Source organism: Actinia tenebrosa, unplaced genomic scaffold (genome assembly GCF_029948245.1).
Source record: "Actinia tenebrosa isolate PJP-AT-01 unplaced genomic scaffold, QUT_ActTen_1.0 PGA_scaffold2__45_contigs__length_23673736, whole genome shotgun sequence".
Taxonomy (NCBI): domain Eukaryota; kingdom Metazoa; phylum Cnidaria; class Anthozoa; order Actiniaria; family Actiniidae; genus Actinia; species Actinia tenebrosa.
Genome location: NW_028292579.1, coordinates 3,544,047 through 3,560,667, shown reverse-complemented (window position 1 = coordinate 3,560,667; position 16,621 = coordinate 3,544,047). Strand labels below are relative to the sequence as shown.

Here is a 16,621-nt window from a genome sequence, read left to right as displayed (position 1 = left end):
TTTCGGATTCAATACGACTTTACGCATATTTAAACAACGCGTTTTATTGTTCCGTTAATTCAGCTTTACGCTTGTCCTGAAAAGTTAGCGCAAAGTTCAGCTTTTCTTTAATTTAAGTAAAACTGACGTAAGTCCGTTTTAAGTCGTTATAAACGTAAGCATTACATGACCATTAAACGCATGTAAATCTCTTTTTTGTGTGGTGTTGATTGTTGTTTGTTATTTCAATGCAGTTTGCCAAGAGAATTGTACAACTAAACAGTGGATTACCGCCGAGTGTACAACCTTTATTACAAGCCACCTCACATGTAGGTAACAGGGTTTATAGAAGGATGTCACACGTAGCAACCTTTCCTGTAACATTGCGCACCACATCACAGGTAGGTAACAGGGTTTGTAGAGGGATATCACACATAACAATCTTTCGTGTAACATTGCGCATCACATCAGAGGTAGGTAACAGGGTTTGTAGAGGGATGTCACATGTAGAAACCTTTCCGTAACATTGCGCACCACGTCACAAGTAAATCACAGAGTTTTTTGTTTGTTTTTATTTTGAGATAAAAAATTACATGGAATAATTTTTTTAAATTCATATTAATCAATCTCCATAGACGTTACTGCTAAACAAAGATACTCAAGGGAATGACACGTGAAATGAAATGGGTGTGGATTGGGATAATGTCAATGCGTTACCAGCATGCAAGGACAAGCAGTTTTTTCTTGGCTAATCACGTGTCAGGAGGTCGAAATTAATAAACTGGAACATACAGTGCGAAAAGCCGGCATCAGGTGGTATTTGCGATCAGTTAAAATTGGATTAGAATTCAGTTTTGAAGAAACTCTTCTTCAGTCCGACGAAACATCGCAAAAGCTCGAAGCTCCGTCCAAAGTATTCCAAATTCATTTTTTTCAAAAACATATAAAATATTATTAGTCCACTGCGGTGAAACAAAACCGGTATTTGCTATTCGGCCAACACCTTTGAATCTGAAACACAAGAAGAAAACAAATCAAATTGATATTTTGCAGTAAAAGAGGTTCTAGAATATAAAAGTACTGCTTTGAAATATATTCAGCTTTTATGCAGTCAAACCTGTTAATAAGGTAACCAGAGATCGTGTCGATATATTATCAGGGTGTCCGTAGAAAGAGGGTTCATTTAACTAACAAAAATTTTAAACGTTTCGTCCCTTATTCCCTACACCCTTTCCATGCTTGGCCAATAAATTGACCAAAGGAAACACCAAACAGTGACCAAGGGAAACAGAGGGAGTGCTCGCAGTCTAGCAAAAACCAAGAGTCCGTAATAGCAAGGAGTCAAAAAGCGTTGTAAAAATGCCTCACTTTCTAACGTAGTATTTCAGATGGGTTGGAATTTCACCAAAATATCCAGTAGGGAGATGGAAAGGGTGCTTTTTGTTGTTACTTGGGACGCTGCTTCCATTGTCTTCTTCGCCTTCTTCAAGTGGATAAGTGAGGTCGACATCGAATGTAATCTCACCAGATGGGACATTAGGATCGCCCTGAAACGAAATAATATGAAATTATTTACCGAGTCAGGAATTGTTATTATTGGATAACATTATTGCTGGCCACTCCTATAGCTCTTTCTTGTCATCAGTCTCACTACTACTGCTTCTACATTTATCTCTACCGCTAGCGCATCCTGGCATCGTAGTTACCATCATAGTCACTACTACTATACCTCCTTCCATCCTTCTTGTCATTCTGGCATCGTTATAAGCAGCAGCACCACCACCACCACCACCACCACCACCACCACCAGCACCTCAACCAGCAGCAGCAGCACCACCACCACCAGCAGCAGCAGCACCACCACCAGCAGCAGCAGCAGCAGCAGCAGCAGCAGCAGCAGCAGCAGCACCAGCTTCACCAGCCCCACCACCACCACCAATAACAATAACATTATCAGAAGCAGCAGCAATACCATATCTCCAACATGATCATCATCAAATTGACATTCCAAGCCAGTATAATATTCGTGCCTGAATATGTTCCACCCAGTACGGTGATGGTGATGAGGTTTTACAAACTCACAAGGAATCTGTTCAAACTCAGTGTATACTCACCGTAATCTTAGTACCAAGAATTCTGTCTTTACAATCACAAACCATTATAAGTTCTATCCCATGGCTACTGTAAGTACCCTAGAAATATTATTATTAAACTCATTAATAATTCATGAGGAAAACACAACAGAAATCACGACCGTGAAGAGTTCTGTAAATCAGATACAGAATCCTGTTCATTTGCATAAACTTTAAGATGGATTTTCTTGGCTAGATTCACTTTTATCTTGAAAATTTTAGCGAAACACAAAGGAACTAACCTAGACGTTTGATAAGTAATCCACAGTATTCGTGTCCATGTTGTATCCAATATACAAACTCTCGGGTACGCCTCAAGTTTGTATGCTGGATACAACACGGCCATTCATACTGTATATATTACTTAAGCGATTAATTTTCCAGTGCAAAACTTAAAACTCAAAATTAAATACTTTGGCCGCCGTTTTACTCAAATGTTCCATGGTTGCATTTAGTTGATTTTTTTAGCTTAACCACCACTTTTGATTGAAGGTGCTTTTTGAGTTTACACCGAAACACACAAAAAGAGTATTGAGTGTATGGATAGAAGGTGCCACTATTAATAATACGTCATAATCATACCTTGTATATTCCAGGAAGTACAATTGAATCATTATGACCAACAGTTGAAGGTATACTCAATCTATTAAATCTGAGGTTTGAACTACAAAAATATGCAAATAAGAAAACAAAAGCATTAATTTGACATGGGAAGATCCTTATTAAATGAACAGGTACAATGCGGTACTGTAAGTCAAACTTATAGGGAAAAAGTATTGTGTAAAACAAATATTATAACAGCCATTCTCAATAGCATACGTTGACATTTGCTGTATTAAGGAAGAAGGTTTTGGTGGGCATCAAACAAAAATGTTTCAATGACATTGACTGAAAACACAAGGTCAGTTTTAAGGGTATGGGCCCATGGAATGTCATGGTAAGCCTTGATTGATGTCCACCAAAACCTACTTTGTCACAATGAGACTGACAAGGATATGATTTGCTTACCTATAAATGTTATGCATAGCTGCATAACGGCTCAAGATTAAATGAATAAGATGAGGACTTGTCGAGAATATGTTCCCATCATTGTACTCTTCTACAAGCCACTGCTGCAAGTATCCTATATTCTGCAAAGATAAAACAGAAAGGGAAGTGAAGGAAAAGGAAAGAAAAAAGGAAAATGAGAGTGAAACAAAGGAAGGATCAGGAAAAGGAGGGGAGAAAGAGTGGAAAAACTAATTATGGAATGTAATTTATTTCACGCAGCAAGTAATTGATTGGGTTTCCTAAGCCAGAAATAATGACTAAAGTACTCAACATCAGATCAAACTTAGGAATTTCAGCGTTGACTTTTATGGAGGGAGGAAAACTCAAAAACCAAGAGAAAAACCCTTGAAGCACAGAAGAGAACCAACAAACAACTCTACTCACATACGTCACTGAACCCAGGGAATCAAACCCAGGTTGCATTGTTGAGAGGTCACACATTTGCAGCACAACTGCCTGTGCCTGCCAATTACATCAGATAAGAGGCCAACAATTTGAAAGAGCAATAATACTGGGAGCAAATAATAAGTGTGACAACCATATAATGTATGGAATATTGACAAGAAAAGCATACTTGGGATTGTACAGGTTTAATATTATGCCAGTCAGCTTTGCTACAAAGGAATGTAAATCCTTCTGCTTGACACCTTTTTGTACTGTTAACCTATAGTTTGAAAGAAAGAGTTTGTGAAAATGTCAAATTTACTATACAAATTAATTATCCATTGACTGATTTAGTCATGACAATAGAGGTCAGAGGTTTGTCTTTTTATTTTCACTAGAAGCAAATCATGGCGAGCTGGTGGGAAAGCGAAATTATCTTGCCTTAGATTGAGTTTAGTTATGAAGAAAGACAGAGATAAGCCCCTGCACTTTTACAGTGCGACGTGCCTAACCATGGCCACCCAACTTATTTTTTTACAAGTTACCCAGTCAGACAGCAAGAATTTGTGAATTTGCATGTGAACTCACTCATGCCAGTGGAATGCAAACATTTGAAATTATTTCATACTCTTTGCAACAAAAACTAGGAATTTGCCCATATGATACCTATTTTGCTGGCTAACATTGGATACTTTCATAAAAAGTCTTTCAATTATTGATGAAAATGGATTGAATGGCATAGGCAAAAAAATAAGTTGGGTGGGCATGCATGGTTAGGTCCTTCGCACTGTAAAATTGCACCACCATCCCTGATTAATGTAAGTAACATTTAGACAGAAATCGTCATACAGAGTATTAGTCAGAGAAGAAGTTACCTTAACGATACCATCATGATGTGTGTGCAGGCCAGTCACACATGTAGTCTTAACGGTTTTATTTTCTATGGATATTTCAAACAATGGCTTAAGACGCAGTGGATCTGCCAGGTGGGAACAATCAAATGGAGGACAGCAATTCTCTGCTATAATTTTTCCATTTTGTACCTTTGAATTTAAAAGGCAATGACTCAGAATTCAACAAATAATATAAAAGAGAGGTTTGCAATTTTCATTGGAACAGAAATATATCTGCACTTCTAGTTTCATAAGAATATGAAGAAAACAGAAAGGGATTTAGCAAGAATGCTACCCCAACCCACCCACCCACAAATTGTGGGACCTTTAATATGCTATTATACCCTCATCCAAGATCAGAAGATATGGTTTCATTTTGTGTCTATATACAACTAAGAAATACCACTATTTTTGATGACTTCAGGTTCAGTCCATCTGGGTTAAAAATGTCTGCTCAATGGCTAATTTGAAAATGCACATTTGAAAGCCGGGGGGGGGGGGGTACTCCCTTTGTTCAGGTGGTAGGGGTGGTCTGCGCTCCTTTTAGGGTTGAAAACGTTCCCTGTGTGGACCTTTTAGGGGTTCCGGCTCAAAAGTCAATTACGTAATGTATTTACAATGTTACTTTACAATGATGCACTAAATATTTCTTTAATATGATCATCGTTATAATCTTATCATATGCTGTCCTGTCATTCGTCAAACCAGCGTTGATAGCCTGTGTTAATAGTAAATTACTGAAATAAAGCTGTACCTTTTAGGGTTTAAAATCAAGTTGGTTTTAAGAGCCTTTTTAATTTATGCGTACCTTTTAGGGGCCATTTTAAAAATCGACCACTGATCAACCCTACCACCTGAACAAAGGGAGTACCCCCCCTGGGTTTGAAAGGTTTTTATTAATAAATACTTACATGGACATATATTAATGCTCCATAATAAAGCACTTCTAATTTCCAAAGTCCTAGAATGCAGCCATATCTATGTAATACTGAAATATAAACAAATATTAAAATCATATCTGATACAAATGAAGGTGAGGCTCAGGGCTTGAAATAATGGTCAGTCATAACTAGTGGTCAGAAATAGTGGCTAAAATTGGCAGGCATCAGTGTCCTCCTGACTGGTCTCATGTTCATTAGTCTGATATATGACCAGTCATCATCCATCGAGGGTATTTTTAGCACTGCAGCTATATCTCATGAGGATTATGTCACCTTTTACCTGCAGTGTCTCTATGAGCATATACAGTGTAGTAGGTAGTCAGGTGTCACTCTTAGGTGTCTGCATGTGTGTGGCAGGGGTGGTTAGGGTCTAGGAGGGAGGACTTAAAGCTCCCTGACACACATTTTGGTAACTTGTTAACAATTTCCATCTTACTGCAATGCAAGTCAGGTACCATTTACCCTCTCCACAACTTACCAATAGCATACAATTCTTTGTATGATGTCAATGGCCAACCATCTAGACTTGAAACCTTGTAATCTACACAAAATATACATCCAATATTAGAGATTACATATAGAGAGTATATCTCTTGCTATATGTTATAATGAACATTTTGTGGGAACAAATTTTCCCTCCTCACTCCTCAAAGACCATTCCTCTGTGCTTTCAATGACAAATATAAAGTGAACAGTTCCAAATTCATGTATGTGTATTCAGTGCTTGACCTAGTGACGAGATAATTAGTAACCCAAAAAGCCCACTAGCATATGGACTACACAGGAAAAAAAAACGGATTCCCAAATTGGGAATCAGTGCCACGTTCCCAATTTCGTTCTCTCTGGCAATTGGATGGGAATTTGTTGGGAATTCAAAGAAATTCCCAACAAATTCCCAATTTGGGAATCCAGTTTTTTTCCTTGTGCTAGTGAGTCCTAATTTTCATTAGCCCTTACAAAAGATTTACTGTTCCAAGAATAGTGGACTAGCGTAAGTGTTGAGTGCACTCTACATCCATACTGAGTGAAACTTAAGCCTTTAGAAGTTCTGTTTCTGTCTTACTTTTTTTGTTTAATACGACTTCTTGCCATTTAGCTATAGTCAGAATTTAGTGTAATCACTTACAGCACTTATGGATATCAGGTTGTGGATAGGAGGGGATTTTGGAGAGACCGAGCTAGAGAGCACCTACGTGATAAACTTGTATTTCAGAGCCATCACTTAATTTCCATAAGAGAATCTAGATCTTCCGTGAGGTTCACTCTACATATGTGCACATGCACTATCATTAAATTTCCCTATTTATCAATGGGAGGGAAACTGGAAAGCATTGAGAAAGTCCTTATATATGGCAAGGAAGAGAAAAACACAACAAACAAACTCAAATCACACATATACAATTCAGTTAAGAATCTATGCACAACCCCAGGCATGAAATACACAGAGGGGACAATGTACTATAAGCATAGATAAATATAGTCTAAAAGAAGATGGTCACTGAAGATGCAACCCCCCCCCCCCCCCCCCTCCCCTTCCCCCCACCACAAAGCAAACTCATAGTCACTGCAATCACTTTTTGCCTCACAGTGCAGGCTAGCTACTAAATGTATCCCGTAATCCTTCCCCAATGAAATATGCTACATCTTTTTTTCATAATACCAATCTGAACTTCCTTCGAATTCCGACCAGAGCATTAGTCTTTCTTTCCTTTCAATATTAAACTACAGGGAGTTAAATAGTCCATCGTAAAAAGCACATAAACCTCCTCCCTCGTTTCAACAAATGGTTCGATATTCTAATGCTAAAGGAATCAATAAAAAAGCTACCAAAAATATTAAGCTAAATAAAGATTAAGCTTACTCTTTTGACATAGATCATGCCAGATCTGGTCAATGGCCACCACGTCCCGAAATCTCCTACATGTTTTCGCTAACGATGCGAGATCTGAGGCAGGTAAAAATTCAAATATTTTGACTAAAAGTTCGCTTGGAGCGCAAAGAAGCTTCTCCATTTCTTCATAATCGTGTAGGATGCCTAAAAATCCTACGATCGACTTCTACATTGAAGCTTATTTTTCCCCCTGCTACTTCCATTAAAACATTAGGGCAATCCGTCATGGAGGATCATCATATGGTCTTGAGTTTAGTATATGGTGTATGTGCTAATGATGACGTCACTAGTGTTATCATTTGTACCTCTCGCTTTCAATTACAGTACTACCAATATCTTATATCTTCGCATTCTTCCCTATTTTGAACCATCAAATACCATCAGTTTAATATGTTACTATTGAGCAGCATACTTGATAAAAGTTAACAGCTCTTTTCACCTATTTCTGTACTTTGTCAACCGTTTCTTGCCACCCCTATCATTTTGTATCTTTCACTATCACTAGCGCAAGTTGGCCGTTAGGAACCGAGCGGAAATTGGGGTTGTAAACTCTAGCGCAAGTTGGGGTTAGAAAACCTAGCACAAGATTAGGTTAGAAACCCTAGCACAAGTTGGGGTAAGAAATCCTAGCACAAGTTTAGGTTGGAAACCCTAGCGCAAGTTGGGGTTAGAAACTCTAGCAAAAACCGCAGCCAAGTTGCATGAATCGTTGCTAGGGTTTTAACTCAAACCTGTTTAATATTCATGCAATATTTATCCTTATTAGTTATGCATTTTTAATCATATTCTATATGCATATTTTCATGATCCTTTTCCATCAAAGTATCCCGTGTTCACACGGGACCTTCACATGTTGTGATAAACTTATAATAATATTTTAGAAATGATTCTGAAGCACATGTATATTCTTCTAATAACCTTCTAATACTTATATATAACTTGTTTTGTTATTGATATTTTTAGGAACACAAGGCCTATGTTATGCAGCCTGAGATAGTAGGTTGTCCCATCCTAAGGCTACGTTCATAATGTATGACAGGGGGAGGGGTAGGTGAAAATTTGAAATGTCCAGAATAATTCTCAACACCCCCCTTAAAGTCATGCAAAAAAATACGATCCCCCCTAGGCAAGGCTTGTAGCTTCTTCCAAAAATTGTGCATTCCCCCCCCCCCCCCCCCCCCCATTTTTCTGATAAAAATTTGCCCATGCCCCCTTTTTTCCTACCAAGATTTTCCCGATCCCCCCTCAATTTCATCTGCCCCGCCCCTCCTCTGCCATACATTATGAACGTATTATTATGAGCTCGCGTTCTTTGTTGCATTTTGCGCTACTTCGTTCACAAATGAACATGAAAGACAGGCAGAAAGGTTGTGCCTTTGCAAGCCGTTGTTAGCTCTCAGTAGATAGCCTTCCTTGTCAGTACTAACAACAAGATCCCTCTAACTGACACTACTTAATCCACCAACCAACAGGAACTATCATTAGCAAGCCAACACTGTCAATATTAGCAAAGTCAACAAAAGAAGGGAAATTTTGCTCATTATTTGGAATTCAAATTCACTTTTGTTGCCAAGACGCTTGGCTTAAGACCTTACATCTGTTATGATATATTTTGAACGGCCATGTCAGAACTGATCCAGTAAAACCAAGTCAAGGAGAAGAACATTATTTGTTTTTTTGGATTTAATATTCAACAACGGGAAAAAAATGTCAAGAAAATCAAGCGAGACGCGACCGCGAAAAAATACATTGAAATGCGCCGACGAAAGCGAAGAAGGTATTGATAGTTTTCCAATAAAAACGGATCGTTCTACTCTTTTGGGAAAATATAACAGTCAAATGTTAAAATGTAAGTATTGCAGTATGATAATGATTAATTTCCCAAGGAATATAACGTCTTTGCAGATAACGGTTTCTAAATCCAGACAAATGTTGTTGGTTTTTTTTTTTTTTTTGGAGTAAAAAAGTTACAGCTCTCCTATAATTTTTGCACAGTTAGTAGTATCGATTCAAATGATGAAATGATTATATCAACGCTAAGCTCTCTTATTTCTATTGTTCATTCATTCTATTTGTCGGCAATGGACTACCTTAAAACTGAGAGTGCATCAGTTGAAGTCATTCGTACTTTTCAGCCTAAGTTCCAGACATTAAAAAATATTCTGCTCAAAAATAGTTTAGCAATTGGAATAAAAGAAGTTTGCACAGTGCCATAAAAAATAAAAATAAAAATAAAATAAAATAAAATGAAATAAAAAATAAATTCAAAGAAAATTCAAAGAAAATATAGAATGACAAAATTATCTCACCCTACCCGTACTGGGAAACCCTTTTGAAGCTCTGACGTCACTCGCCTCTAAGCGACGTGATTCAGAAAAACAAATGTGAGCGGCCATTTTGAACGGTTCGTAAAGAAGGGTAGAGGAATTTTCTCTTTTAAAGACTTTAAAATGTCTCAACAAGGAGCTGCACTACAGACCTATAATAATGAACTTGTAAAATGTAAGCTTGTTTTGGTTTTGGGTTGTTTTATGGCAAAGGTAGCAGAAAATCTGAAGTATTTTGAATAGTGAATATCTGAAGTTTTATAAAACGAATAGTTTTAGGTTTTTACTTTAAGAATAAGTCTTCCTATAGGTACTTTTTTAAAGCTTAATTGTTTATGTAGATGTGAGACCGTGATAAAGATACCAAAGTGGCTTCAAATTCTTTTTAATGCGGATTTAATTTGTGATTGCATAGAGAGACACAGGTGGCCAAAGAACATGAAATTCTAGGTGCAAAAATGTGATCATCGCAAATAATAAATGCTTTTTTTGGCTTAAGATAATTAAATATTTGATCACCTATTTTTATTTGGCATCTATATTTTATGCTATGTAGGATTAAAAACTTTGAAAAATTTTTACCAATTACAATGTAACATTTAGAATGGCAGTATTCAGTTGATCATAAATTAATATGTTGTACAATAATAATGTAATGTAATGATGTAATGTTATATGCAGGAAATTAAATGAAACATATACTACCAAAATCACTTAAATGTTATCACTGCCAAAATAACAAGCAATCATATTTTGAGTCATGCGAGTTAACTGAAGTTCAAAACGTTTTCAATCCTTATTTTGGCAGTGCTAATAGTGATTTTGGTAGTATTTATGACTAAAGCACTTATGGCCTTGTTCCATGTTGCTGTTTCAGGCCCGCCGTTAGGGGTGGTTCGAAGGTTTGAACATGGACCCCCACCCTCCATCTATTTAGGAGTATGAAATAATGTTTATCTCTATTCTAGTTTTCAAGAAATGGCATATCTAAGATTGGTAGAAAAACGAAGCTGCGAGAGACAGCACCATAGCAATGCACCATATAGCAAGTCTTCATATTTTAGCCAAAAACAAAACTTATTGGTAATCAAAACTATCCATTTCAGGTATAGAAGACTTGTGCACCAAAAGAGATGAGCTACAGAAGCAGATATTGTCTGAGGAAGAGGAGAAAACAAAGATACAAAATGATATCAGAATACTGACTGAGAGATTAGCCAAGATTAATGAGAGTTTGGCTCGTAAAATTGCTTCTCGTAATGAATATGATAAAACAATAGCAGAAACAGAGGCTGCTTACATGAAGGTAAGGAATAATTGTTTTAGGTTAATTTAGGTAAGATTAGTAAAACTCCTACTGCATAAAGCATTGGGATTCCACTAACCCTCCTTCAGCTCCAGGGACATAAGTTACTGATACATGTACTGTACCTCTCAGTGCCATGATATTACTTATGAATGTATTATGCATCATCTTAGTGGATCACAGTTTTTAACATTTATGCATATCCAGCCAATAATGTATCCTTCCATTGGTTTACCGATTATTTTGTTGATTGCCTGATTCATCTATCCACCCACCCATACATGTAGATATGCCCATCCACCTATCCATTCATCCATTCATCCATCTATCCATCCATTCATTTGTTCTCCCAAAAACCTCTCCAGCAAAGAAAGCTTTTCAGTATCATATTATCTTGTTGAATACAAAATGTGAAGCAATTGTTTTGTTTTTACCTCAGATTCTAGAAAGCTCCCAAACCTTATTACATGTACTGAAAAATGAAACAGCCAAGGATAAATCAGCTCTAGGCCGAAGTCAAACCACACTAAGAGAGAAGTCAAGAGAGCAGACCTCATGAATGACAAAACTTATCACAGTATTACATGTACTGCTAATCTTTAATTAATAATCAAGGCATATAGATTTTTTCTTTGTAAAATATATCCTCTAGACGACATGCAGACTTCAACTTTGATAAAAATACTCTATAGTGTAAATAAAGTGTGCAATTTGTAATTCAAAGCATTTTAATGTTATTGCAACCTTGGTCTCCCCCACAGCCCTTCTTATTGCTTTTTATGGGAAGGGACCATTGCGTGATGACACTAAAAACGGCTGTAGGGGATACAGTCACAACCTTTTCTACCTTTTTTAACCTCCTTCAAACAAAAAGTTACTGTCGCAAGCTTGACGAAGACTGCAATTTTTTACAACAAAAACATTGCCATGCAACAAAAGATATTCCAACTAATGAAACTTTAAGAAAGTAATTAAATGTTTTACTTAAAAAATCAAAAATTATGCAATGCTTTCATAAATAGTAATATGTACGAGAAACATACAATATGTACACATTTTTTTGCCTTCTGATGAATGATTAATTAAATACAGTTACAAAAAACAGGAGGTTCAGTATGAATGATCATTTTTGATTACCTTAAAAGGAGGTAGTCATTAAAAAAGCATTGAATCTAGCCTTTTCTCTCTGGCTCAATTGTAAGGAGAAATTAATTTTAGAATAGTTAATCTTGTCCGCTCTAGTTATTTTACTTGGCAAATGAAAAAAACAGTAAGAAAAACAGAAGAATACTGTAATATTTCAAAGCCGACAATGAGGACTGGACGCGATTTCAAGTCCGTGCAATTAGTTCCAGTCTGAGGCTCAGCGGAAGACTAACTAATTGCCCTATTTCACTATGACGTTACATCAAAACAATCAATTGTTTAAACGCAAAGGATCATGGTCGTCGGAGGGGGTCAAATCAACGCAAATTCACTGAAAATTGTTGTAAAACCCATATAAATCCACGAAGAGAAGTAGAATAGCCAGCAAATGCTCAGAATATTTTTTAGTACATATCAACACATATCTGAAAACCAGGTCATTTTAGATTAAACTGTTTCGCTAGGAACAAATTTTGTTGAATTTTCTATTGGATTTGGTGATTCTATCCCCCACATAAACAAGCAGTGACGTCATAGTGAAATAGGGCAATTACAAGGATTTGAAATCCTGTCCAGTCCGATTTGAAGGCTTGAAATGACTTCTCATGCTCATTTATAATTCATGAGGCTATTTGTTTAGGATTGAAAGACTTAAGGGACAGATATATTCCTGAACTGAATTAATTTGGTTTCCTCATGAATTATTAATGAGTATGAGAAATAGTAGTAGACTCTAATTCCATTGTTTTCTTTTGTTTTAGTTTGACTGTTAGTCACTAAATAATACAAATTTCTTTCATGGGCCAAGTAAAATCACTTTAAGCCATCTTTTTCCTTTCATTTCTTCTCTGGGCTTTCCGTAGGGGAGAAACTGAGGGATGGAGAATGAGAAGAGATGCATACCATTGACACAGGGATCCGGGGAGAGATAAAGATACCCTTGCAGGAAAGCTAAATAATGCAAAAAAAGCACTGGCAAATTAATACAAAACAGCACCAATGAAACAATTAAAAACAAAAGAAATAGATGTGTATTGTGCTATGTCACGGATATTGGTTTGCGTTCTACTGATCTTTACCAAAATGATTTTTATTTCTTACATTTACACAAGTGTCATCTTGGTTTGTTCACAATTTTCCACTTCTCAGTTTTTGATTTTGTTTTAGAGCACTGGTACGGCTTGTTCTTGTTCCTCTCACTTTCTAAAAGTAATGGATGCTTGCTACCATGTGTTGTTGTGTTGTCAGAATAATTTGCACTTTCCATGAGCTTGAGTTTTGCTTCAATGGCTTGTATCTTGGTATCATGGCTGAAAAAAAAGAAAATTTATAATTTGAGATTGATAGTTTAGATATTTTCAGAAGCACATGCTGACATCAAAAATAATAGTCCAGAATGGTTAGGCTTAGCCTCACTTTCGAAATAGAAAACAAAAGCAGACATATTAGAATAATGAAACAAGCAACTCCTGAATAGCGCAGCGCACTGATTCTAATAATAGCTTAAAGATTCGGACAAACATTGCATTCTGTTTAACCGCTATGAGGATTATACGAACCGATTTTATTATTTTTACTTAAAGTTACAATAATGATCCATGTAAACTAAGATCAACTGCGATCAGCTGTGAAAATTATCTGCTAAAAGTAAACTTGTAAGTTTGATTGTCCAAATTTTGCCTTTGTCTTTGTTTTTACAACGTCACGGTTGCTCTGCGCTATTTGAGGCTATAAGCCTTAACATTCTGAAAATCATTGTATTTTTTAGAGTAATAAAAATATACCATATTTACTCATTAAGTGACGTCCAGATTAAGTGCTGCCCTCAAATTAGCGCTGCACCTAAGATCGAAATTATTAATAAGCACTGCCCTTGCATAAGTGCCACTTTTATCCTTACATAAATTTGTTTCGTATTTCTTAAACATTTTTAAACGTTCATTCTATATTAAGTTATTGGTTACGCAGTGTATATGGTAAACACATGTTTTTAAAATATAGAGCCGCCCTTGAATTAACGCTGCATATGAAACCCAAAAAAACTTGATAACTGCCACAGCTCTCAAATGAGTAAATATGGTAACTAAGGATCTAATTAAAACTCTTATTCACATTCCGCCAACCACAGCAGAGCTTTGAAAACCATCAATGCTAACCTGATAGATGAGAGGGATGAACCAGCCTTTTCCTCAATTTGTTTGACCTCTATCTTTCCCTAAAATGAAACATTTTAGTTCAAAGTGAGCTAGTTTTAGTCTCATCTGCTCGACCCTCATAGTCTCCTTTGTCCACTCCTCTTAGGCTCCTTTGTAGAAAGTGTTAAGTTTATAGACCTTTTTGGATTAGGGCATAAGGTTTTTTCATTTCAGACCATGTGTCTTTCTTATGAAAATAGAATTCTTTGCTTTTGCTGTACATCCATATTCATTTGCTTTCTCATCCACAACCATAATACAAAAAAGTATTACTCTTGCAAATGACATGTTGTCTGAAATGAAAAAGCATTACATAAAAGCAAAAAGGTCTAAAGCTGCTTCAAATGAGCCGACTACCTCAAAAACTAAGAAAAATGGAATATTGGAAATTTTAGACTCTTATTACAATATAAAATTATGTAAGCCAATGAGAGACTGAGTGAATATATTCTTTGTTTTCTGCGGATACAATGGAAGTAGGCAAGTAACTACTAGGGAATTTATACAAAGTATCTATGGGTATGTGCGAGGGATTAAGAGAAATTCACCTGAAGTTGAGATGTCTTTTGATCATCATTTGCCCAACGAACAACAAGTGCTCTGGATAATGCCATTTTTCCATTCAAAGCCTTCATTGCTTTAGTTGCTTCCTGAGGAATAAGGATAATAAGTAGTGTAAGAATAACATATATTCTTCTTGTAAGTATGTTATCTCCACCATGTGAGTTTAGAAAGAGTGTGTGTGTGTGTGTGGGCCGGGGGGGGGGGGGGGGGGGGGGGGCAGCCTGTAAGGTTGTATTACTCTTCTCAGTAGACCGAGGCAGCTGGAATTTTTTAATGGCCTTGGTAGTGTCTATTATGTTATCCAGAAGTGCATTTCAAATCGGCCACGTGATGCCAATGTTGTACCACATGGACAAGTTTTTTACACCACGTGATTAAAACTTGACTGAATTTTGATCACGTGGTATAAAAAACTTTTCCACGTGGTACAACATTGGCATCACGTGGCTGATTTGAATTGTACTTCTGGATCACATAAAAGACGCTACGAACACAATAAAAAAAGAGTAGTACTTTGGACAGCATGTTATCCAGGGACCTTTTTACACTATAAGTGGCTTTACCTTTGAAAAATCTGGAAATATGAGACTGTGGAGTCCAAATTAGCAAATCTTTTTATAGTGCATGCCATATAACGGTGAAAAACTGTGTAAGAAATTTGAACAAATTTCGGAACAAATTAGTAAGTTCAGTAGACCTCAGTAGACCGTAGACCTACAAAACTTTGCACTAATTTGTACAATTTAGTAAATTTTTCACGAATATATGGTATGCACTCTAAAATAATTAACTTTCAATTTAAGCTTTAATACTATACCTGTTTGCTTTCATATTGAACAAAACAGTATCCTCTTGGTTCTCCTTTATGAGGTCCACTTGTGTGGAAGAGGTACTCGAATTGTTTGACTTGGCCGAACCGTTGTACAATCTTTAATAGGTTATATCTAAAAGCAATAATATAATAACTGAGCTTAAATATATCTTATTAAATTAATACCGAGAAAATAGATAAGAGAAATAGTTACTCGCTGAGTCTTTTGTCTATGTTTCCCATCCAAAGTCTGTGAGAAACTTCTTTTTCTTCTTCATCGTTGGATGGCAATTTAGAGCCACCTTCCTGAGAAGGATAAATTGAAATCAGGAGATTTGATCATAACGGAAATAAAGCAAAAGGATTGAAAATAGTGTAGAAATGTTACCTCGTCCGCCATTTTGGATTTGTAAACGAGGCTGCTGGTTCATTAGGTATATTGGGGGCCCTGTGTTACTTTTCAGGCGGTGCTTGTTTTAAGATTGGGAATAGGGAGATAAAAATAAAAAAATGAGAAAATAAAAAGGAAAGATCCATCTGTTTAGATCATTATTATTTGAAAATGGCTTAATTAATGGAAACATCATATAGTTTACAAAGGGCGAAAAATAATTGGTATTAAAGAAAAAATTCTTTCAAATAAAACAAATCCATAAATATGAAATTAAACTCCGGCATTAGCTTATCATATGCATTCAAAGTCTATAATATATGTATATAAAGTAAAAATGACTGCTTCTTAATAATTTAGACACCTGTTAAGTAAAGTATTGAAATTACCGGCGATAGATTTTTTCGTAAAGGATACTATTGAACGGTAAAATTCTTATCCTTCTGAAATATATCTTTTTCCTGAATTTATTAATAGTTGATAAAAAGAAGAAAGAAAAGGTGGTTGAAAATATCAATTAGATGTAGCTTTTAAATTAATTTGGTCTTTGTTTGCGGTAAGCACCCGTGATTGTTGTCATGCATAATTTAAAAGCTGTACCTCAGAGATAA

General features: G+C 36.2%; 3 protein-coding genes across 4 annotated transcripts; 1 reads left to right on the top strand and 2 right to left on the bottom strand.

The window, feature by feature from the left end:
• Positions 1-528: 528 nt before the first annotated feature.
• On the bottom strand, positions 529-7,503 carry LOC116299690 (F-box only protein 31). Its single transcript, XM_031708402.2, has 10 exons — positions 7,241-7,503; positions 5,858-5,920; positions 5,350-5,426; positions 4,421-4,588; positions 3,736-3,825; positions 3,120-3,241; positions 2,694-2,775; positions 2,094-2,171; positions 1,348-1,526; positions 529-990 (listed from the first exon to the last, which is right to left on the bottom strand). Exons 1-10 carry the CDS (start codon positions 7,389-7,391, stop codon positions 828-830), a joined length of 1,173 nt encoding a protein of 390 aa, XP_031564262.1. The 5' UTR covers positions 7,392-7,503; the 3' UTR covers positions 529-827.
• A 1,342-nt stretch (positions 7,504-8,845) lies between these two features.
• Positions 8,846-11,626, top strand: LOC116299686 (microtubule nucleation factor SSNA1). 2 transcript variants are annotated; one of them, XM_031708397.1, is made up of 3 exons: positions 8,846-9,119; positions 10,704-10,903; positions 11,343-11,626. In XM_031708397.1, exons 1-3 carry the CDS (start codon positions 8,978-8,980, stop codon positions 11,460-11,462), a joined length of 462 nt encoding a protein of 153 aa, XP_031564257.1. In that variant the 5' UTR covers positions 8,846-8,977; the 3' UTR covers positions 11,463-11,626. The 2 variants fall into 2 exon arrangements, with proteins under 2 accessions (XP_031564257.1, XP_031564258.1); XM_031708398.1 differs by lacking the exon at positions 8,846-9,119 and adding an exon at positions 9,650-9,772.
• Positions 11,627-13,123: 1,497 nt separating this feature from the next.
• On the bottom strand, positions 13,124-16,028 carry LOC116299685 (putative RNA-binding protein 18). The gene is made up of 6 exons (XM_031708396.2): positions 16,008-16,028; positions 15,834-15,925; positions 15,626-15,752; positions 14,793-14,894; positions 14,206-14,264; positions 13,124-13,359 (listed from the first exon to the last, which is right to left on the bottom strand). Exons 1-6 carry the CDS (start codon positions 16,017-16,019, stop codon positions 13,164-13,166), a joined length of 588 nt encoding a protein of 195 aa, XP_031564256.1. The 5' UTR covers positions 16,020-16,028; the 3' UTR covers positions 13,124-13,163.
• Between the last annotated feature and the right edge of the window lie 593 nt (positions 16,029-16,621).